Source organism: Lingula anatina, chromosome 5, assembly GCF_051362555.1.
Source record: "Lingula anatina isolate TDL-2025a chromosome 5, LinAna3.0, whole genome shotgun sequence".
NCBI classification, from domain to species: Eukaryota; Metazoa; Brachiopoda; class Lingulata; order Lingulida; family Lingulidae; genus Lingula; species Lingula anatina.
In genome coordinates, this window is record NC_141771.1 from 23,066,236 (window position 1) to 23,090,071 (window position 23,836).

Genomic DNA, 23,836 nt, shown 5'->3' on the forward strand with positions numbered 1-23,836 from the left:
ATGTCAAAATTACACACACGCTTTCAGGATAAAAATTTTGCTTAAATCAATCCATGTAAACACTTAAGGCTCCAGAGTGTGAAATGAGCGGTTATCACCAAATATCTACAAATCTCTCTCTCTCTCTCTCTCTCTCTCTCTCTCTCTCTCTCTCTCTCTTTCTGCTGCTGTGACAGTCAGATCTAGAGTTACATATACTTGTATATGTGCGACAGAGGTCACGTCTTATCGGGTCAAAAACAGGGACGCGCTTTCGCTTAATCACCAGCATGGGCTGAGGTTGACCTGAAGCTGACGTCAACAGGCTTAACCCCGAAGCGGCACCTAAACTCAGTGCAAGTAAGTAAGTGCAACGTTACATTGCAAAACTTAAGCAAAGCTTTAGGAATATGGGCCAATATGGATTAATTGCTATTTCTGTTAGAACTGAGTGGCTCCATCTCCATCCATTACACGCGCCGCGTACAGTACTGAGCGCCGCTCGTATAGGGTTTTGGTTGGAGGTGTGAAAAAAATAGGGACTGTTTACTACAGCGCACTCTGTACATAAAAGGCGCGACGCCAGATTACGGCACATATTGTGAGGCCTGCTTTGCGTCAGGTTTCTCCATGCAAAGGTTAAGGTTATGGGTTTATCTGTCAAATACAGTGATATTGCATGCCTCAGCGAAAAAGAATCAAAGAGGGCTAAAGGCAAGATGTATGTGGGGGTGAGGGGATTAATCAAACAGAAATAAGTAAGTCTTCGAATTAGCAACAGAGGTCAGGTTGGAAGGGTTGGAGGTGTGACAGGAATAGGGACGGTTTACTACACTGTACTCTATACATAAAAGGCGTCACGCCAGAGTACGGCCTGCTTTGCGTCAGGTTTCTCCATTTAGATGTTTATGGTATGGTTTAGCTACCACATACATTGAAAGGATCTGTATAATATATTAAAAAAAAGAAGACAAGTTTTTTTTGTGTGTGTGTGTGGGGGGGGGGGGGGGAGCATGCATGCAAACAAAAAATAAGTAAGCATCCGCGTGTGTTAAGCATACTAGTATATGTACTGTATCCATGTTATGTTTGAGTGTATGATTCTCTTAGCTAAGGGACCATTCAGAATGAGAAGAGCCGAGGTCTGGCAAGGCTGTGACCTAAATATAACTGACCTACACGAAAGAAAGACCGCTTAATCCTGTAATTTTCTCTCCGCCTCTCATACGCCTCCCCACGCGTCGTCCCTGCAGGGGCATAGTAATTAAATCTCGGTTCAATTCAACCGGTGAAGGGATGACGCGTGGGGAGGCGTGCGAGAGGCGGAGAGACCATTACAGGATTAAGCGGTCTTCCTTTCATGTAGGTCCGCGATATTTAGGTCGCGGCCTAGCTAGACCTCTTCTCGATCTGAATGGTCCCTAAGTTTAGAAGACCCCTTAGGCCCTGCTTCCAGTGCTTATGACTGCTTTAATTGTTTGCTCCCACCCCACGCCTATACATGTACGTGGTATATACATGAATGTTCGATTTTATTTGAGTTTAAAGCATAAAACGAGTAACCTGCTTTCAACTCACCGGAGCTCTATCACGCGGAGAGTCTCAAGGAAGCCAGTCGCCTTTACGCCAAAAACCATGCATCTTTTTTATTTACACGTAAAAGTTCACATATACCGGATAACCCTACACACACTGGACAAAAGAAGTGTCACCCCTACTGAGCCAATACTATGGGGGAGATAAATGACTGTGGAATGATATGCTCCTGGTATCATTTTATTAACATCAAATTTCACAAAAAATCACAAAATGAGAACAAAATATACATTCTACCAAAATATGCAGTTTCAAGTCCAAAATTAGTACTTAGTGGCTAGCCACGTGACCTAATAATAGGTGCCAGTCTACGAAGCAAGGTTTAATGTAATTGTCTGATGCGTTCAGGGCTTATGCTGGCCCAAGCATAAAACACTGAATATAACAGAGTTTCTCTGCTGGTTAGACGGGCATTTGTGAAAAGTTTTGACATATCATTCCACACATTTTCTATTATGTTTGCATCCGGACTCTGGGCAGGCCACATCACCCTGCGAATGTCCTGTTGGTCAAACCAATCATCAACTGCTCTGGGCCTGTGACAAGGAGCATTGTCATCCTGGTGAACAAATGAATAATTCCTGTCACCAAACATGTTAGTAGTAGATGGTAGCAAGCCTGACTCCAAAACATCGATATATTTCTAGTGATTCATGTTTCCATTAACCACTATCAATTCGCCCAAGCCATGGATGCTGATGCAGTCCAACACCATGATGAATATGCTGCTCCGGGTTCGAAAATTCAGTGCATGTGGTTCAAATGCTTTACCAGCAGTTTGCCAGCATTTTACCCGTCTGTCATCAGAGGTCAGACCAAACGACACTCATCAGAAAAAAATATATAGGACCAATTGTCATGAACTGTCCAGCTCCAGATCCTGTTGACCCTAGTTTACTCTACGTTGCCTGTTTTGTAACGATATAAGAGGTTTCAGTCTTGCTACCCTGCTGTACACTCTCAGAGCATGTAACCGACGCCTAGCAATTTTCACAGACACATTCTTATGTGTGAAATTGTTCCACTGTGTTGTCAACTGACAAGCAGTGTCGAACTTTGACAAGCTGGACATCAAAATCAGTCGTCGGTCTTCACGGCCAGTATTTTTTCTTGGATGACCCATCAGAGGCAATTTGTCTCTTGATCCAGTGTTTCTATACCGAGACCAGACCCTTTGCACGGTTCTGACTGAACCATTCAATTGTATCAATATTCTGACATTGCTTATATTCCGCCTCTTCAGGTTAATAACTTGCACCTATAACCGTTAGATAATTGCCTGTATCTTGCCATATTGGAGGAAGACAGGAATAACATTTGCTGTACATGTACAAGACCAACAATACAATTCCATGGTATAGCGGTTTTATACTCATTAGTCACATTATAAGTAGACCAGGCATTATAAGTACCCAAGATCTGCCTACTTTTATTACTCTGAGGTAGGGGGTGACACTTCTTTTGTCCAGTGTGTGTATAACGGAAATTGGCCAATAACCTATAGAGTTCTTTAGGACGTCCCAAAATGTCCTGCCGGATCGTATATGAAATTGCCCGAAATTTTACAAGATCCTATAGGTCTTGCGTTTCCTGATAGACGATCCGGGAATACAGTGTCTATAGGCTACATAGGGGATTTCCGTAAAGGAATCATGTTTATTCTTACAATATGCAAACTGTAATATGTTATTTTAGGCCACTACCAGCCGGAAAATGGTTCTGAAGGCAATAAGATCGTTCTTTAGACGGCTTTACATCCTGTTGGTAGATCTCTACACCTTCCCAGAGCTGCGGCCAGTGTTTCTAGCTGGCATGAAGAACGGAATGTTGGGACTGATTTTTAAAGGTCCAATTTATAAAGATGTAAGCGACAGTTACGGTGGGAGTGCCCTGGTGATGTATATTCAAGGAGTGCCGCTGCCTCCCTTCCCTTCAATGCATGCTAACTTACTGGAACAGGATGGATTCAAGGCCCGCAGTGACGATATATGGGTAGTTAATTGGCCAAAATCAGGTGCGGGAAAGGGGTGGTTATTGTTGTCGTAAATATTTTGACTTCTTAAAATGTCGCACATCACACTTAAAGCGCATTCAGAGCAAATGATCCGCAGAGTAAGTGATCTGCCGACTAAACAAGGTCAACCTCACTTGAAAAGCGACGCCCCCCCCTCTCGCCTCTGAACACGCCGTCGCTGCAGGGGTCTAGCAATTAATCCTTGCAGCCAAGTTTTAATCCGGTAAATGGCACTTGTGGAGGCAGGAAAACCATAAGCGGATCATCTGTTCTAATGCGCCATTAAAATAACAGAATTGGCACACTTATCCTTCGCGTTATCCTTTCTATGTATGAACCTGCGGTTTATCAAAATTTTGACTTATTTTTACAGGCACACATTGGATGTGGGAAATAGTCAAGATGATAACTTCTGGGCGGGCAGAATTAAATGACTCTTCTAAAGGAGGCGCCATGTTTCCGGAACTGTGCCCGCTCCACGTAATAGAAAAGATGGCGTCACCGCGTGTCCTGAATACGCATGTGCCTCTAAAACTTTTCCCAAAGGCGGCGCTGAATAGCAAGATAATCTACGTTGTTCGTAACCCAAAGGATGCATATGTGTCTTTATATTATCACGCAACAGGTATGGAGCTGAAGTCGGCGAACTGCTCTTGGAACGGGATGTATGAACTGCTGGTGAACGGCAAAGGTAAAATCTGAGAGACAATATGTCCTCATCTCCTGTTACTTCTGAGGTTGCCCTCTTCTCCGCTTCCATATTGACTTAATAGTGGTAACGAATGAATTGAACAAAACCAAAATGTTTTTTGCACTCTATATGATGTAGTGCTTTTCACGTCTACAGTGTTATACTCCCCCTCCCCCCCCCCCCCCAAACACACACAATAAGAACCCTATATCCGCGTTTAAATTTTACTTCACTGAACCAACTAACACTACAACTGCATTTGATCATTGGAATGCATCAACAGTTGGTTACTGCATTTTACCATGTAGCGATATAGACCAAAGTTTTTGCAATAACCGTTGTGAGACCGGTCCCAGATCTTTGAGCGCATTCTCAACGAATTAAGCCAGGCTTTACAAAGCCGGTGACCTAAAAATGGCGGACGTACATGAAAGAAAAACCGCCTAATCTTTTAATAGTCTCTCCGCCTCTCACACGCCTCCCCACACGTCGTCCCTGCGGGGTACAGTAATTAAATCTCGGCTCCGAACATTAATATTTCCGTGAATATCTCTGGTGATATTATCTCCGTAGATAGTCGATTCATTGCTGCTCTACGGGCCAAATTATTCCTTTTTCGTCTCTGTTTTCAAAGATAATAGAACAGAAGAGCTTTTTTCCTTCGATCGCCTTCAGCCGCCATGCCTTCTTCACCACGAGTTTAACTGATGAGCATGCGCACTTAATATTTCTCAGGTAGCTTCCGCATGGCGAACGGAGCCGAGATTTAATTACTGTACCCCGCAGGGACGACGTGTGGGGAGGCGGAGAAACTATTAAAAGATTAGGCGGTTTTTCTTTCATGTACGTCCGCCATTTTTAGGTCACCGGCTTTGTAAAGCCTGGCTTAATTCGTTGAGAATGCGCTCTTTAACATGTTGGTGAGGTTTCTCTACTAGCGCCGTTACTTCGCTATAAATGACACGAGCGCCCTCTATCGATTGTTTCAGAAATGAGGTTTTTTAAACGCTTACGTTATAATTAGCGCCCATGCACCTGTCGTTTCAGCTCAATATGGCGACTGGTTCGACCACGTGGAAGAGTGGTTGAAAGTTCTGGAGAATAATCCAAACGCCCTGATTGTGACGTATGAGGACATGCAAATGGTAAGAAAACTGCAGGTTTCCTCAATGGCGGATGAAATGCTTGCTAGAGGAGAGGAAGGGGCGACGGGGGGATCTTTACCAACGAAGGGACCAAAAGACAAACAAAGTACACAGCGACAGCGGGAAGTCCTTAGCCGGGAGGGGGGGGGGGGTCTTTTTCTGAAAAAGTGGACCTTGCACCAAACAATCTTCATGTACCTAAATCATTTTATTCATTACTGAACATATCTTAATGCCTATCACCGTTTTGTTTTTTATTTCAGGACCTTAAGAAACAAGTGCGTCTAGTGGCCGAGTTTTTGGGACATGAAAAATCAGAGCAGTTCTACAGCGACGTGGCTAGACTTTGCTCCTTTCAGCATATGAAGAAAGACAAGAAAGATGTAAGAAGTGTCTGGGCGGAGGATAGCGAAGGCATATTTAGGAAAGGTAATATCGGTGCAGAATGAGGATTCATCCTTTCTTTCAGAGGAGTAATATCAAAATAATTTATTTAATTTGCTATTGTGTATGAGCCTACGGTTTTTTCAGAAAGCTTCACTGGGATATTTCCGTGTGTGTCCCACTCCCAGTATTGGAGCATCGAAGTGTGGTCAAAATAAAATTATAAGTCCATGGCACATATATTTACATACACACAATTGACAATAGAAATATCACCCCCTGAATAAGAGTGATCAAAGTAGGCAGATCTTGAGTAGTTATAATGCCTGGTCTACTTATAATGTCACTAATGAGTATAAAACCTCTGTACCGTGTTTTTTTTTTAAATTTGATGTTAATAAAATGATCCCAGGAGCATATCATTCTCCAGTCATCTACCGCCCCCAAAGTATTGGTTCAGTAGGGATGACACTTCTATTGTCCATTGTGTGTGCATTGTATTGTTTGGTTCTAGTTTATAAAATATGGCGACAAAAGTGTGCTGGAATGACTGTTTTGTGTACTTCACAGTTGTTCGTGCGGGTTACAAAAACATGACAAAATCACGACTTTGTATTTCATTTAAAGTACATGAAAATCCAACTGCAAGCAATAAGTGGTAAAGTGAAGCATAAATACATTCGTGATCGAGGCGATGAAGCCGATTTTTTATTCAGTTTAAAATGGACATCCATTTCATTTCACTTATTTATTTGTTTATTTTCAGGCACGGTGGGAGATTGGAAGAATCATTTCACGGTGGCTCAGAACGAGGAGTTCAATCAGATATTCTGCAGGAGGATGAAGAACATCAATCTTGACTTGAAATTTGAGCTTTGAAATGTCGCGTTTTTGGCTATCCAAAGCCGGTGTGACAGTAATCCAAGTCCCCAAGGACTTCGGTTCCTGGTAATGGTTGTCCCCAGGACTACCATTACTTGGGAAAAGTATTCCTAGTGGGACTTAGGTTCCTGCCTTATAATTATAGTAGGTAGGACTTATATTACTGGCGGACTTTTATTCCTGTCACCTATGACGGTAATGTAAGTCTGGCCATTTGAAAGTCCTATCCTTATGCAATAACATGGTTAAATGATACAATTATTAATGTATATGAAAATTTTTCTGGTGGGCCATATATAAGACAAACAATTGAATGTTTGCAATTTCAGCTCGTCTGTGTAGTGGTTAGCGTGCAAGATCATAAGGTATGTATTCATGAATCGTCTTGTTACATACTTGGGTTGGAGACCTACCTTTGACCTGACCTTACCCCACCCCCACCTCAATTAACTTGTTCTAGCTAGCTGTATGTTGTTGTTTTTAATGAATAATATTCTCAATTATGTGATTACACTTAAACTAGTTTTTAAAGCCTCAATGCGCCAAAATCCCAAAGGAATATAACAGAACATTATATATAATTTCAAATTCTAAACTGCATTGATTTGTCTTTAATCCTCTTTCCAAGAACAACTTTCCACTGAGTTTGAAGTTATTTTTCGATTTCTGCGAGTGTAAACCGAAAAATAAATTAGTCTAAGAACGGAGATCCCGTTTTCTTGTGTAGTTATTTTCCCCTCATTTGAAGGCCTACGAAGGTCAATGACATGTAAAAATTGCGTTTACTACAAGAAACATACACATAATAAAATAAATGAAGAAAAACTATGGGAACCGTGTAGTTTGTGTTACTTCATTAATATGCATATAAACTGCCTATCGGAAAATAAAACATCAAAATAAAATGAACTTGTTCATTATATCTTTAAATCTAGTATATCTCTATATATTTTTATTCTTGTCATTCCTCTGTGTAAACTATATATATGCGTTAATTACTAAAATGTTAGGAACGCATGTCCATTTAGCACGTGCATTACTACACGTAGGACTTGATAATCTGGGAGCCTTCGTCCTAGTTAATCCTAGTAACGTATGTCCTAGGACTGTCATTCCTAGCAAAGCATGCCCCAGGACTTGCATTTCCAGGACTTCGTGTCCGGGCGGACTTGCGCTACTAGGACGTGCACTCCTGCCACACCGGCATGGATCGAGGTTGACCTGGAGCTGACGTCAGCAGGCTTCACCCCGAAGCGGCACCTGGAGTCAGTACAAATAATTAAGTGAGTGCAAAGTAACATTGTAAAACTTGAGCAAAATTTTGGGAATATGGACCAGGATGGATAAATTGCTATCTCTGTAAGAACTGAGAGACAGCATCCATTACTGGTGCTGGGTACAGTACAACGTGCAGCTCGTATGGGGGTAGTGTTGGAGGTGTGACAGAAAAAGGGACTGTTTACTACAGTGCACTCTGTACATAAAAAGCGTCACGCCAGACAACAGCACATATTGTGAGGCCTGGTTCGTGTCAAGTTTCTCCATTTAAAAGTTAGGCTTAAAGGTTATGGATTTATCTGTCAAATACATTGATATAGCGAAAGAAGGCTAAAGACAAGATGTGTGTGTGTGGGGGTGGGGGGTGGGGGAATGGAGGAATTAACCAAACAAAAATAAGTTCGTTTTCCAATTTGGAACAGAGGTCAGGATGGGAGGGTTGGAGGCGTGGGTCTGTATAACATAATCCAGAATGGAGCTGAGGACAAGTTGTGTGTGGGGGTGGGGGACCATGCAGACAGAAATACCAGTAAGGATCAGTAAGTCTCCGCATATGATGAGCATACTACAGACTTGACATTTAATATGGAATATTTTTTTCCAAATTATTTTTCGTCAGTTTTTTCCTATTTTGCTGACTTATAAATGAAAATAAGGATTAAAATGGCGTTTTAATAACTTTTATTTATCTCTTTGATGTCATTGTGACATCAGTTCATCAATTGAATTCGCCAGTGAAGCAAACAAAAATGCATTGTCTATTTTAGGTTATACGGCAACCACTGAAAGCGATGTTTTGGATCTCTATATTTTCCAAATTATCGTCTTTAAAAGAGTTATACGCCCAACAAAGGACCCTCATGTCAGTGTCTTGTCACAGCAACGGTGGCTATTACACCTGACCTCATCTGGCTGCTACCAGAGCTTTCAAGCGGCAAGGCATTCCTTAGGATAGGTTTTTAGAGTTTAATCTGGAAAAAAATTCCAGGCAACGGTCAAAACTTGTCCAGTTTGGTGCAGTTTTGTTGTAGGACATGCAGGCTGTTGATTCGGAGAGTAATAACCTGCCCACGTATTGTCTATGTGGTTCAAATATGGCGATTTTGATGACCAATGTATCTGCTCAATCCCTTGGCTCTGTAAGTTATCTGCTATTAAAAGTGCTCTTTGTGAACGGGCAATCTCATCGTGCAACCTAAAATTGTTCCTAAGGTGCCCCCTATCAAATGATAGTCAAATGGTTCCCACATTATTCCTTTATTTCATCTGGTTTAGGTTTTTATCAATGCCTACCATTGGTGTTTTGGCACCAATGTGGTATTCACTCCAAATACTGACGCTGTCAATGTCCCTAGTCACTTCAGAAGCGGCACACGACTTGTCGTAGGCCTCTTCTGGATGACTGTAAACTCTGTTTGAACCAGTTAAGCGGTACAGGTGAAATCTGACCTCAATAAAGAAAGCCACTCGGTTTCAGGGTTCTACCCAGAAACGGTCATGGTCCTCAATTCATTAGAGAGACAGACGACGCTGTTTTGCTGTTTACAGTGGCTTCCTCAGAGGTCGTTTGGTATCCTAACCTGCTAAAACCAGTTTGGCATTCGCTAAGAGCCTTGAAAAACGCGTTTTGGTCACAATTTGCCCCTCATTCTGAACGGACTGGGTGGGTTTTGTTTAGTTGCAGCAGCATATCCTGAAGGACACTGAGTCCTGTACCCTGGTGGTAAGACGGCGATACATTGGCCGTGGTCTCTGTGTAGGTACATCAGTCTGGGCATAACTCCATAAAACTGTGCTGACCATTTCGTTTGACACAATAATCTGTCTGGCAATGTCTGTCTTTTTCGCGCCATTCTGGCACAGATTAACAATTTTGTAAAACTTTGTTTAACTAGTTTTACGCACTGCAAAACTGGCCGCTTGCATACAAAATTTCAAATTCTTCTATGCAGTAGTTACCGACATATGGATACTTTTTTAACAGCACCATGCTTCGCCAAAGCCAAGCTTTGGCTATCCCAAAGGGGCACTACCCAATTAAATCACTGCATATTACACAATGCAGCAGTGCACCAGACTTGGTAGTCAATTAATTCGTTGCGACACACCTGACTTCACACCTCTCCAGTCAGATGTTTTATGTGAGATCTGAGTTTTATGAAAAAAAGAACGCATTTTTACCAAGGTATACCTTTGAAACTGAAATATTCCATATTAAATGTCAAGTCTGTAGTATATGTACTATATCCATGTCATGTTTGAGTGTATGATTGTCTTTGCTAAGTTAAGCAGACCCCTTATATAATTAGCCCCTGCTTTCCGCACATACGGCTGTTTAAATTGCTTGCACCCGCCCCCCTACCTCTACCCACCAGGATGTGACTAGAGCGTTAATGACAGTAACAGTGTTGTTTACCCAAAGTATGTCTAAAGAAGCTTTAATTGTCACATTAATTTGTCATGCATGACTGTGATGTGTGAGAGATTTGTCTATCCATACATAGAGTCAAGATAAACACCGATATTTTTTACGTGTAGCACTATGGCTACACGTACAGATGTGATATTATATTTTAGGCCGCTACCAGCCGGAAAATGGTTCTGAAGGCAATTAGGTCGTTCTTCAGACGGCTTTACATACTGTTGGTGGATCTGTACACGTTCCCAGAGCTGCGGCCAGTGTTTTTGGCTGGCGTGAAGAACGGGATGTTGGGTCTGTTTTTTAAGGGCCCAGTTTATAAAGATGTGAGCGACAGTTACGGTGGGAGTGCCCGGGTGATGTATATTCAAGGAGTGCCGCTGCCTCCCTTCCCTTCAATGCATGTTAACTTACTGGAACAGGATGGATTCAAGGCCCGCAGTGACGATATATGGGTAGTTAATTGGCCAAAATCAGGTACGGGAAAGGATTGCTTTTGTTGTTGTAAATGGTCAAAAACAATAGCAGATAAATGTTTTGATTTGTTAAAATGACGCACATCACACTTAATTAAATTAAGCGTATTCAAAACAGATGATTCTGACCTGCAGACGAAATATGGTCGACCTCAGTTAAAAGGCGATGTTGCTAATATTCCCTGATGGTCTCCCCGCCTGCATACTCACTGTCGCTGCAGGGGTCTAGCAATTAAGCCTCGGAGCCGAGATTTAATCCGTTTAATGGCGCGTGTGGATGGGGAAACCATAAGCGGATCATCTGTTCTGAATGCCTTTTTAAAGTAACAGGATGTAGAGCTCACAAATATAATTCCCAGACGTTTTAATTAATTTGATTAGAGTCGATTGCTTGTGCACTCGACTAGTTTATGACCTGTAATTATGTAACTTAAGTGGACGTGTGCAATTTGAATAATTAAAATTAATATGTACCGCCAAATAATGCAGCACGGAATCCAACTTGTGATAAGAAGTATTGTATAAAAGACGTGCAGAATTAATATCGGGGGGTCAAACGGAAGAAGACTCGAAGGTGACGGCCCGACAGAGCCATGGGAGACGGCTTAATAGTTGGAGGCTTCACGTAGAACATGTAGTTAGAGAGCGTCAACTAATAAACCATTAAACTGGTCATTATGTGGACTTGGGTTTTCTTTGCGCGACCTTAGGTAAATCTGACACGAACCGTGGGATCTTTGGATTGCGTTATCCACTAAGTTAGACGAAAATGTAATGTTCTATTTCGAGCCCACGCTTGCATTAAGCGTACAAAATTATATAAGTTTAGTACATTCATCTCATATGTATATGTAAAAGGTACATTACAAGGAGTGGCACACATCCTTTGAGTTTTCCTTTCTATGTATGAAACTGTGGTTTATTGAAAATTTTACTGCTTTATTTCAGGCACACATTGGATGTGGGAAATAGTCAAGATATTAACTTCTGGGCGGGCAGAATTAACTGACTCTTATAAAGGAGGCGCCATGTTTCCGGAACTGTGTCCGCTCCACGTAATAGAAAATATGGCGCCACCGCGTGTCCTGAATACGCATGTGCCTCTAAAACTTTTCCCAAAGGTGGCGCTGAATAGCAAGATAATCTACGTCGTTCGTAATCCAAAGGATGTATATGTGTCTTTATATTATCACGCGACGGGTATAGAACCGAAGTCAGCGAACTGCTCTTGGAACGGGATGTATGAACTGCTGGTGAACGGCAAAGGTAAAATCTAAGAGACAATATGTCCTTATCTCCTGTTACTTCTGAGGTGGCCCTCTTCTCCACTTCCATATTAGCTTAAAAGTGGTTACAAGTGAATTGAAGGAAAAAAATGCTTTTTTTTTCTCTATAACCTATATGATGTAATGCTTTTTACAGTTTCAAAAATACTAGTTTTTAATGTTTACACTATAATAGCACCATGCATTTGTCGTTTCAGCTCAGTATGGCGACTGGTTCGACCACGTAGAAGAATGGTTGAAAGTCCTGGAGAACAATCCAAACGCCCTGATTATGACGTATGAGGACATGAAACTGGTAAATTATAAGAAGAGTGCAGGTTCCTCATTGGCGGATGAAGTGCTTGCTAGGGTAGGGCGTTAGGGTTTTTTTCCCAACGAAGGGACCACGCAACAAGTAGACGAGGACAATAAAACTGAAATTTGCGGATAACAGTTATCATGTTTTTCTTGTTTCAGATTGTCGGTTTTATTATTTCTAGGTGGGAGGGGGTACATAACAGGCTAAGGGGGTCACGTGGATGGGGATGACGTTGACAGCCATTCCCCTGGATCAGCTATCGATCCCAAGCAAAGAAACAGGTTGATGAAGTGTAAGATTAAGCAAGTTTAATTGTTTCTAAAGAAGCGAATGCAAAATGTATATAAGAAATTACACACTGGAATGACTGTTGCCGGATAATGAGAGGGCCTTCGCTTCTCCAAATTAAATTCAGTCGTCAAACAAATGGGAAGGCTCTTTCAGTACATAACTGAAAAAATGCTTAATGCGTCTTATCAGTTCGTTTTATTTCAGGACCTTAAGAAACAAGTGGGTCTAGTGGCCGAGTTTTTGGGACGTGAAAGATCAGAGCAGTTCTACAGCGACGTGGCTAGATTATGCTCCTTTCAACATATGAAGAAAGAAAAGAAAGAAATCAGGAATGTCTGGGCGGAGGACAGCGAAGGCATATTTAGGAAAGGTAACCTATTTGCAGAATGAGGATTCATCCTTTCTTTCAGAGGAGTAAAGTTGAAATAATTAGTCTTTTTTTTAATTTTGTTACTGTGCGTGAGCGTAATGTTTATTTGCAGAAAGCTTCACTGAGATATCTCCGTGAGTGTCTTGCTCCCAGTATTGGAGCATTAAATGTGGTCAAAAATACAATTATAAATCAGTGACACATATATTTACATATATTGTATTGTCTGGTTCTAGTTTATGAAATAATTCGACGAAAGTGTGCTGGAATGACTGTTTTCTGTACTTCACAGTTGCTCGTGCACTTTACAAAAACATGACAAAATCGTGATTTTGTATTTCTTTAAAAGTACATGAAACCCAAGTGCAAGCGATAAGTGATAAAGTGAAGCATAAATACATTCATGATCGAGGGGATCGATGAATCCGATTTTTTTCTTTTTTTATTCACCTTAAAATGGACATCCATTTCCTTTCACTTATTTATTTGTTTGTTTTTAGGCACAGTGGGAGATTGGAGGAATCATTTCACGGTGGCTCAGAACGAGGAGTTCAATCAGATATTCTGCAGGAGGATGAAGAACATCAACCTTGACTTGAAATTTGAGCTTTGATCACATCCCGCTTTTTTGGCTATCCAAAGACGGTGTGACACGAATGGTAGTCCTAAGAATGGAAGTCCGGGGTCTAATGAGTTTAGTACAGGTTAGGGCTACTTGAAATATTGGGGTTAGTATATGGGACGGATGTCACCTGTACAAAGTAATGGGGAACGGACAACGGTTCCTAGCGGATTACCATTCCTGTTACACCGGCAGCGTTGAAATGAATGGGTTCGTTTCCAAAGCCGTTAAAATGTTCGCCTCTTCCATCTTAAATATTACAGATTTTGAATGAAACCAAAAAACGCTAGTAATATATGTTAAAATAATTTCATGCATGATTGCTTTGTTATGCCATATATACCAAACTATTCGCTAGTAGAGAATGTCAATATTTGTTTTAATGAATATATATTTTTTTAATATTGTTTAACCAACTTCATTCTGCAAATATCCCATTTTTGTTTAGTTTTTAAATTTAAGGTTTCATTTTGTTCGTTGATTAATTTCTTAAACAGTTGATATGGTTATTTTTGCTTTAATGATTAAGTCCATTTATATGTTATTTCTTGTTTTAAAAGTTATAGCTCTCCTCAGAGAAGTTCAACAAGAAGCCACCCATACACTTAGAATGCGTTTTAAACCCAGCTTCGTGTGGCTTTAAATTTAGTGGATTTTCTAGTAAACAATTAGGGACGGGTTTGAGAAAAAATCCCAAAGTTTTTAGATGAATTAATTTATAAACATAGATGCATATAGAAGGGTGCATTTGTTGTTTTCATAAACATTTCAAATAATTCATAACTGAATTTGACTAAATGTAGCTTAGTAGACTAAACTGCGCCTTTTGTATACCATGGCACGTGAGAAAAAATATACTGCAAATTGATGACCTCCACTGGTACATATCTCAAATCAACATAAAAATCACATCTTTTGTTCTTTGGGCGCTAGTTTGGATTGTCTGCTGTCATGTAGATACAGATCGAAATATAATCACCAGTTATACAAAAAAATAAATAAAGAAATAAAGAAAAAAAAATAATAATAATGATAGAATAAATGTAAATCTTCTTTTGATAAAAGATGGGGACAGTTTTGTTGTTCACAGATTAAGTTCACCGTCACCCCATGCATGAAGGCAGAATTACACGTTTTGTCGTCATAAGATTTATTTTATTTTAATGTCATAAATTCATACATAATTTCCATTTATATATATATATATATATATATATATATATATATATATATATATATATATATATATATATATATATATTCAAATGGTTCCATCCAGGCCTTGCGTTGCACTATGAACATTACAAACCGGGAGGATGTGAAATAGGGTCAGGGGCGGATCCAGGTCTATTTGAAGGGGGGGGGGGGGTCGACAACGACAGGCCTCGGATGCGAAGCCGACCAACGCCCCCTTGGTGTGGGGTTAGGAGCCTGCTCTAAGGTCCCGAGAATTTTTTTGTGTTTTGGAGAGCAAACAGTGCCTTTTTGTACGGTTTAGAATTATAATTTAACTAGTCAAAATTCTGATTTCAAGTGGTGTGATATATATATTTTTGGTGTGATATATATATTTTTCAAAAACCGAAGGGGGGGTAGGACCCCTCTAACACCCATCTAAATCCGCCACTGAGGTGAGTTGTTTTTAATATATATTTTTTACATTTATCACTCTCTGTATACATATAAACTATAGAAATAACAGTTGTGACTTTATAATCTGAAATGAAATGTGTTCAAGTAAAACAGACCCCTTCAGAAAGTATGATGATCATCAGGTCTGCAATTTCTTATTTTCGATAACTGTGCCTCTTCCAGTAAGTGCTCTTTTTGACATGCTTTTAAAATATTTGCTTTAAACTTCACAGCAAATACATTACGCAAATAACAGCGGTTGTTAAATAATTTTGAAAATAAAACGTATTTAGAAGAAATTAAAAAAAAAAAAAAAAAAAAAAAAAAAAAACAGACCACGTGTTACATGTATTTTTTTCAATGTTTTGCCCTCTTTTAACAGACCCAAGAGCCATGACGAGATGAGCAACTTTTACATCATGTGCGCTACTTCATGGCCAAGATAATCTGAAAGTACAGTACAGCTTCTGGGATGCGCAAAAACAGCAAGCTCGCTAGAAGGCGTCAATCGCCTCACACCGAAAACGATCGATAGAAGACGAAAATTACCGAAAAGCCTGTCACAAAAGCCAAAGGGCATTATGAAGTAATAATCATGCTATTACTGTACACATGTAGGCCTATGTGATTTGTATTTGAGACTTGTTGTCTTAAATTCGTTCAAAGTTCAAATTTTAAATCCAAATTTATGTCCTTCATCCTCCTAGTGTACATTTCGTTGAATTTCTCATTCTGTGCCATCGTGAAATAGTTCTTCCAGTCTCCCACCGTCCCTATAAACAGCAAATATAGAATATAGAATATTTACCAGCCGTGCAAAGGTTTACAATAATTGCAATTGTTTTTTTTAATTTAAAACATGTTGGTACTGAATAAGCTGGAGATGATTTTAGTATTAAAAGTTCGGGGTTGAGGAGTTGATTGAGTTGCTTTTACAGGTCTGATGATAGATAATACCAAACAGAATCATACAGCAGACATATACACAAGAATTTCAGAGAGAAAAAGAATACACCATGACCGCCATACGAACTGAAACCGCCCCTCGTCTTTTATTTCTATAAATTTACAAGAACTACCACGAAAAAAAGCAATAATTAATGATAATTGCATGTCACTTTTGTACATCAATATTTACCTTTTCTGTATATCCCTGTACTTTCTTTGCTCCATGCCGATTTGATGTCCCTCTTTTCTTTTTTCATGTTACCAAAAGAACACAGCTTGGCGACGTCATCGTAGAACTTATCTGACCGTTTGTAGCCCAGGAATTCTGCCACGCGGCGCACTTGTTTCTTAAAATCCTTAACACATTTGTTAAACATGAGTAAGCGACTAGTGACATTGATACAGTATGAAAGATACATAATAATAACCGTCACCATAAAAATTCTGTAACAGAAAATTGGTTGCTACCTGGTCTTAATTCTTCATTGATTGTTTTATATTTTTAAATATAATTTTGATTCATTTGCCAACTTCCCTATTAACATATTAGGCGTTCAAACATGTATATCAGAATAATAAAAAAGATTACAATGGCATATTTAGAGACGCATGGCCCCTTCACATTTCTGAAATTCTAAAATAAGGTTATGTTGAGTGAGAGAGGCACTCATTGTGCACATAACATAATACCTATCAGATTTGGTATCATGTGCTTACCATTTTCATGTCCTCGTACGTCACAATGAGGGCGTTTGAATTGTTCTCCAGAACTTTCAACCATTCTTCCACGTGGTCGAACCAGTTTCCGTAATAAGCTGTAATAATAATATATAGGCGACTTTAAGTCTGTCTAAATCGTAAATAAGCTCAATTGTTGATTGGGCTCTGATAAAGCTTACGTCTCCGGAGATGTCTTGTTATTTGTTATTGAAAACATTACCGTCCTTTACATATGGAACTAGAATGATTAGTAATAAATCAATCAATCAATAAAAAAACTCAAGCTTCATTGTCTGGATTCTTTTATAATGCGTGAGCGATTGTTTGCCAAATTTTTATAGCTCGACAATATAAACTTCAAGTGTGTATATTTCCCATTAATTGGGTATGTTTTCTAAAGGATTTGCTCCGTTCAAGCCATTTTGATATGTCAAATCCTTTCAGGATATTGAAGAATCTTTACAGAAATGTTTGGTCTAGATAGTGATTTGGATCATGGGGAACCAAAGGAAAGCTCATTTATAGTGACATAACCTGGAATTGTTACTAAAATCAACCAATATTGTATGAGTTCGCTCTGTTGACAGACATACAAACAGATAAACGTGGCCATAAAGGTGGGTGATCAAATTCTGAGATATTGTCTTTGATGTTTAATTTGAGATCACTTTGAATTCCTTACCTTTCCCATTAATCATTAACTCTAACGTGCCTTCCCACGATACGTTGTCAAGCCTGTACATCGACATGCCTTTCTGATGGTGATAGATAGACACGCACGCGTCCTTGGGATTACGAACAGTGTAGATTATTTTGGATTTTAAAGCCCCCTTTGGGAAAAGTTTTAAGGGCACATGCGTATCGAGGACACGCGGTGACGTCATCTTATCTGCCGCCTGGAGCGTGCATGCTTCCGGGAACATGGCGCCTACTTTTACCGAGTCTCTCAATTTTGCTCGCCCTGAGGACAACATCATGACTATTTCCCACATCCAGTGTGTACCTGGAAGAAAACGTCGAGGGTTTGATTGTAAAAATCAGACCATAACTATATTTAAGTGTAAAGGCGACATTTGGTGGCTCCTCAACGAGGCAGGAACCACACAAAGAAGTCATATATATATATATATATATATATATATATATATATATATATATATATATATATACGCAAGGCTGCTTTTAAAAAGAGGATGAAGATGAAAAAAAATCATCATTTTCTATATATGCATGTGCATACAATATAAAGAACCTTTCTTTCTTACCCAAAGTTTTTATTTATGCAGATCGAAAATAAACGTTCTTCAATATGAGAAGTGGAACCAGTGGTACCAAAAGTTACAACTGTTACAAAAGTTCCATTTGTTTTAAACCATAACTTAATAAGGAACTGGAATTTCTACAGACGTCTTTTCAGTTCACTGCGCTGTTAGTTTGAAATGTTGATGATATTCAATAATTTTTAATTAGTTCTGTTCATTGAATCAATAAAATTGACAGTACATATTGTCCCGCAGAATATTCCACTAAGCTGTACCTGATTTTGGCCAATTAACGATCCAAATATCGTCACTGCGGGCCTGAAACTTGTCAATTCGTTGTAAATTGATTTGTAGACCCGGGAAAGGCGGCAGCGGGACGCCGTCGACAAACAAAGTGGGTACAAACCCTCCGTGGCCGTCGTGAACTTTTTCAACATTTGCACCACCTCCCTGAAGACGTTGTTTCATGAACCCAAATATCATCGGCCGTAGCTCTGGTAACATATACAGGTCGATAATAGTAAGGTACAGGCGTCTGCAGATCGCGCTTAAAAGCTCTAACACCATCTCGGACGACTTGAACTTCAGCTGAAATAAATCATTCCAAAGACTCTCATCGCAGTTTCTCTCACAGGTTTTGTCACAGACTTACTAGTACGTGACGGAAAGAATGAGCAACTTGTATTTGTTGGTACACCGTATCACGGACACTTCTCACCGGCACCTCACAAAATCCAGCAAAACGCACGCTGTCTGAGATGTGATCAAACAACGATCTTGTCATGCACTGATTCATAGATAAAAATAATAATCCAAAAAAGGTTCACCTTAATATAAACATTTAGTTTTACAGCTGGGTTTATCCATTGTGTTAGCTGACCTTACGAGGAATTTAGCTTTTACTGAGCGTGAGTATATTTGTGTGGGACAGTTTTCTCCTGTGTTTTCACTAAAATGAGACAGTCCGAAAGGGACAGTGCACTTCTGTGCAGCATACCGATTTACAAGCAGTTCTGCAACCAATGTGTCTTTACATGTATTCCTAATACCGGGAAAAATGTATTTACATTGAAAAACTTCGTGGAGGCCTTTGACTTTGAGGTTTAATGTTCTGTGCTACCATTTGAAGTATTAATGCTGAGAAATATGGGGAAAGTAAATGAAAGAGCAAAGAAACAGTAATTACCTGACGCCGTATCAATTATGCATCAGTATAAGTTTTAACGAATAAGAGATATGACAAGTAGTAACATTATACTTTACAGGTACGGACTGTGACTACCATTTGGGCGAGCATGTCACTAGTTCCCCTCCCCTAACGTGTATTTATAATTTGTCCATAATAGTGCTGATAAAATAATGTCTTTCAGTGTTAAACATTTGAACAGGTAATTATTTATCTGAAAAGATCCTATTTTTTAAATATGTTCAGATGTTGTAAGAGCGAGAAATATGGTGTCCATTTCTCAAGTTCAAACAAGAGAAAACATACAAGTTATGGCTGATTTTCAATAGATAGGGTCTGGAGAAGATCAAATGGAATGTAGCCTACAGATTTGTTGATGTTTCTGTAATGAATTCTTGATAGCGTAGCTCAATTTCGAATTAGCTGCTAGATGTAGTTCCAACAGCGTAAGAAGTGTTTTTAGTTATTTATAAAAAAAGTTTACAAAACATGATGTGTTTTTTTCAGAATGTTATTAAAACGCTAGTAAAACTTCATAATATAACATTATCATAAAATTTTTAATAAACGGTTTTCGAATCATTCTCCAGTCATAAAGTTGTTTATGTTCTATTTATTCTAATGAATGTGTGAATTATATATATATATATATATATATATATATATATATATATATATATATATATATATATATATATATATATATATATATATATATATACTTGACATTTAATATGGAATATTTCAGTTTTAAAGGTATACCTAGGTAAAAATGCGTTCTTTATTGAAAACACTCAGATCTCATATAAGATATCTGACTGGGGAAGTATGAAGAAAGGTGTGTCTCTACCAATTAACTGCTTACCAAGTCTGATGCACTGCTGCATTGTTAAATATGCATTGATTTAACTGGGTAGTGCTCCTTTGGGCTGGTCAAATCTTGGCTTTGGCGAGGGATGGTTCTGTCAAAAAAGTATCCATATGTCGGCAACCATTGCATAGAAGAATTTGAAATTTTGCATGCAAGCGGTCGGTTTTGCAGTGCGTAAAATGAGTTAAGTACTGTTTTTCAAAATTGTTAAAATGTGCCAGAATGGCGCGAAAAAGACAGACATTGCCAGACAGATTATTGCCCCAAAAGGAACGGTCCGCACAATTTCACAAACTTATGCCCAGGCTCATGTACCCACACAGACACCACGTCCAATGTATCGATATCTTACCACAAGAATACAGGACTCAATTTCCTTCAGGATATGCTGCTGCAATTAAACCAAAACCACCCAGTCCGTTTTTAATGAGGGGCAAATTGTCACTAAAGCGCGTTTTTCAAGTCTCTTAGCGAACACCAAACTGGTTTAAGCAGATTAAGATACCAGCCCACCTCTGAGGAGGCCACTGTAAACAGCAGAACAGCGTAGTCTGTTTCTCTAATGAATTGGGGACCATGACCGTTTCTGGGTAGAACATTGAAACCGCGTTGTTTTCTTTATTGAGGTCAGATTTCGCCTGTACCGCTAAATTGGTCAAAAAAGAGTTTACAGACATCTTCAAGAGGCCTACGACAAGGTGTGTGCCACTTCTGAAGTGACTAGGGCCATTAACAGCGTCAGTATTTGGAGTTGATACCACATTGGTGCCAAAACACCAATGGAAGTCATTGACTAAAACCTGAACCAGATCAAATAAAGGAATAATCTGGGAACCACTTGACTATCATTTGATAGGGGACACCTTAGGAACAGTTTTAGGTTGCACGATCAGATTGCTGGTTCACACAGAGCACTTTTATTAGCAGATAACTTACAGAACCAAGGGAATGAGCAGCTACCTTGGTCATCAAAATCGCCATATTTGAACCACTTTGACAATATGTGGTTAGGTCAATAGTTGCCAAATCAACGGCCAGCATGTCCTACAACAAAATTGAACCAAATTGGACAAGCTTTAACCGTTGCCTGGACTTTTATTCCAGATTAAATTCTTAAAAAACTATCGCAAGAAATGCCTTGCCTCTTGAAAGCTCTGGTAGCAGAAGGATAAGGTCAGGCATAGCGGCGACCTTTACTGTGACTAGACACTGACATGAAGGTTCTTTGTGGGTCGTGTTTACTCTTTTAAAGACGATAATTTGGAAAATATGGAGATCCAAAATATCGCTTTCAATGGTTGTCGTATGACTTAAGATTGGCAATGTAGTTTTGTTTGCTTCATTGGCGAAGTCAATTAAAGAACTGATGTCACAATGAAATGGAACAGTTTATCATAAGTTATAAAAACACGATTTTGATCCTTATTTTCATTTATCAGTCTGCAAAATAGGAAAAAAACTGATGAATTATGATTTGGAAAAAATATTCCATATTAAATGTCAAGTCTGTATATATATATATATTTTTTTTTTTTTTGTTAGCTGGGACATTATTTTGCATGGGGTTTTAAAAGAAGGGGGGTGTTTAGCCAAATTCTTCAGCCTTGTAATAAACTTGTTATGGGATCATATAGCGGTGAAGCTAAGCGGAGCTAAACGTGCATTTTCTTCTGTGAGAAGATTGAAAAGCCAAACGTGTTGTTAGCATCTTCACACGTTTAGCAGTGGAAGTGTTGAGCCAATACGTTGAGCCTTGTCATAAATCAGTGAAACTAAATATATAGCTAAACGTACGTATACACTACTAAACTCGTTTAGCATTTTCTTGTGTGAGAAGCTTTAAAAGCTGTATACGTCTTTAGATTTTTCATACACTTCTAAACGCGTTTGGGTGCTAAAAGTGTGTTGCATGTGGTCAAATGCTGAACACTGTTTTGCCGTGTATAACACTTAATACTTTAAGGTCATCTGCTCTAATTTATGTTTCAGTATGACACAAATCACAAAACATTATATTGAAGTTATTGCTATCAAAGCTGTTAGTTTTAAGGCAGAATCTATATCCAATACTCAATTATTCTCTGAATTATTACTAAGGTCTTACCTTATTTAAATGTCTCTGCTTTCCAGATGTTACTTCTGATCACATGCATATACGTATTTAAAATGCGCTGGCCCGTTTCCCTTTTATATCGTCCGCCCTCACTCTTTCATCATTTCATTTTATGTCATTAGCATACATAGTTTTTGGTCGACCTAAGTATTGTCCCCGACCTCAACGTGTTCAGAGCCACATCATCCCCTTAATGTATCAAAAGAGTTCAGTTTTTAAACCGGAGAATAACATAGGATTGTCGCCATTTTCTGGAGGAGATAAAATCACAAAAAAAAAAAAAAAAAAAAAAAAAAAAAAAAAAAAAAAAAAAAAAAAAAAAAATTAAATACTTAAATATTATAATAACACACACGTTTTTTCCCGGAAAATTGAGGGTTAAATCAATCCAAATATACACTGAAGTCTTCAGAGTTTAAAATGAGCGGGGAGATCTCTCTCTTTCTCTCTCTCTCTCTCTCTATCCCTCTGCCACTCTCTCTCTTTCCCTCTCTCTCTCTCTGCCCCTCTCTCTCTCTCTCTCTCTCTGCCACTCTCTCTCTCCCTCTCTCAGAGAAAGAAATGAGATCCAGTGTTACAGATACTAGTATCTATGCGACCGAGGAGTTTGTAACTCCTTGGTGCGACAGAGGTCACGTCCTATCGGGTCAAAACCAAGGACGCACTTTCAATTAATCACCGACATTGACTGAGGTTGACCACGGTTGATTCACTCCGATAACGTACCTGGATTTAGGACAAGTAATTAAGTGCAACGCACGTAACATTGCAAAACTTAAGCAAAGCCTTACGAATGTGGGCAAAAATGGATAAATTGATTTTCACATAAGAACTGAGCGACAGCACCCATTACTCGTGCCGGGTACAGAACAATGTGCAGCTCGTATGGGGGTGGGGGGTGGAGGGGGGTGGAGGGGGAGGGTTGGAGGTGTGACAGAAATAGGGACTGTTTACTACACAACACTCCTTACAAGGGATTCGTCACTCCACTACAGTACATATTGACAGGCCTGCTTTGCGTCAGAATTATCCATTTAAGGTTAAGGTTAGGGTTTAACTGCCAAGTACATTCATAGGCCCTGCATAGCATATTGAAAACAAGGTCTGAAGTGTGTGGGAATGGAGGGACAAGGCAGAAATAAGCCTCCGAATATGATGAGCATACTATTGCTACATTTCAGTTTCACATTGAGTGTATGATTGCTTAGCTAAGTTTAGCAGACCTCTGACCCCAGCTTCCCGCGATAATGACTGCTTTGTTTGCCACCCCCACCCATCTCCCGGCACCAAAGTTCAATGCTGTGTTTATCTTAATTTTCATTTCATTTCATGTTTGACTGTCTGGGCAGTTTTCCTAATGAAGGAATTCAGTT

The 23,836-nt window shown here is 39.4% G+C and overlaps 3 protein-coding genes and 1 long non-coding RNA gene across 6 annotated transcripts; 3 read left to right on the forward strand and 1 right to left on the reverse strand.

Annotated features, from left to right (window-relative positions):
• Positions 1-274: 274 nt before the first annotated feature.
• On the forward strand, positions 275-7,525 carry LOC106156294 (sulfotransferase 2A1). The gene is made up of 6 exons (XM_013531485.2): positions 275-339; positions 3,271-3,589; positions 3,963-4,280; positions 5,328-5,425; positions 5,689-5,854; positions 6,576-7,525. Exons 2-6 carry the CDS (start codon positions 3,289-3,291, stop codon positions 6,686-6,688), a joined length of 996 nt encoding a protein of 331 aa, XP_013386939.2. The 5' UTR covers positions 275-339; positions 3,271-3,288; the 3' UTR covers positions 6,689-7,525.
• On the forward strand, positions 447-14,916 carry LOC106157106 (sulfotransferase 2A8-like). Of its 2 annotated transcripts, none has more exons than XM_087012894.1 (6): positions 447-737; positions 10,547-10,865; positions 11,813-12,130; positions 12,348-12,445; positions 12,944-13,109; positions 13,610-14,916. In XM_087012894.1, exons 2-6 carry the CDS (start codon positions 10,565-10,567, stop codon positions 13,720-13,722), a joined length of 996 nt encoding a protein of 331 aa, XP_086869020.1. In that variant the 5' UTR covers positions 447-737; positions 10,547-10,564; the 3' UTR covers positions 13,723-14,916. The 2 variants fall into 2 exon arrangements, with proteins under 2 accessions (XP_086869020.1, XP_086869021.1); XM_087012895.1 differs by lacking the exon at positions 447-737 and adding an exon at positions 7,648-7,974.
• A 783-nt stretch (positions 14,917-15,699) lies between these two features.
• LOC106162903 (sulfotransferase 1C2-like) lies at positions 15,700-22,571 on the reverse strand. 2 transcript variants are annotated; one of them, XM_087012896.1, is made up of 6 exons: positions 22,455-22,571; positions 18,569-18,881; positions 17,714-18,034; positions 17,029-17,126; positions 16,502-16,667; positions 15,700-16,136 (listed from the first exon to the last, which is right to left on the reverse strand). In XM_087012896.1, the coding sequence occupies exons 2-6, from the start codon at positions 18,858-18,860 to the stop codon at positions 16,024-16,026; spliced, it is 990 nt and encodes a 329-aa protein (XP_086869022.1). In that variant the 5' UTR covers positions 18,861-18,881; positions 22,455-22,571; the 3' UTR covers positions 15,700-16,023. The 2 variants fall into 2 exon arrangements, with proteins under 2 accessions (XP_086869022.1, XP_086869023.1); XM_087012897.1 differs by lacking the exon at positions 22,455-22,571 and having other exon boundaries at positions 18,569-19,580.
• On the forward strand, positions 15,823-17,320 carry LOC147761916 (uncharacterized). The gene is made up of 2 exons (XR_015334479.1): positions 15,823-15,949; positions 16,580-17,320. It is a non-coding gene; the product is annotated as an uncharacterized LOC147761916 (long non-coding RNA).
• Positions 22,572-23,836: the final 1,265 nt, after the last annotated feature.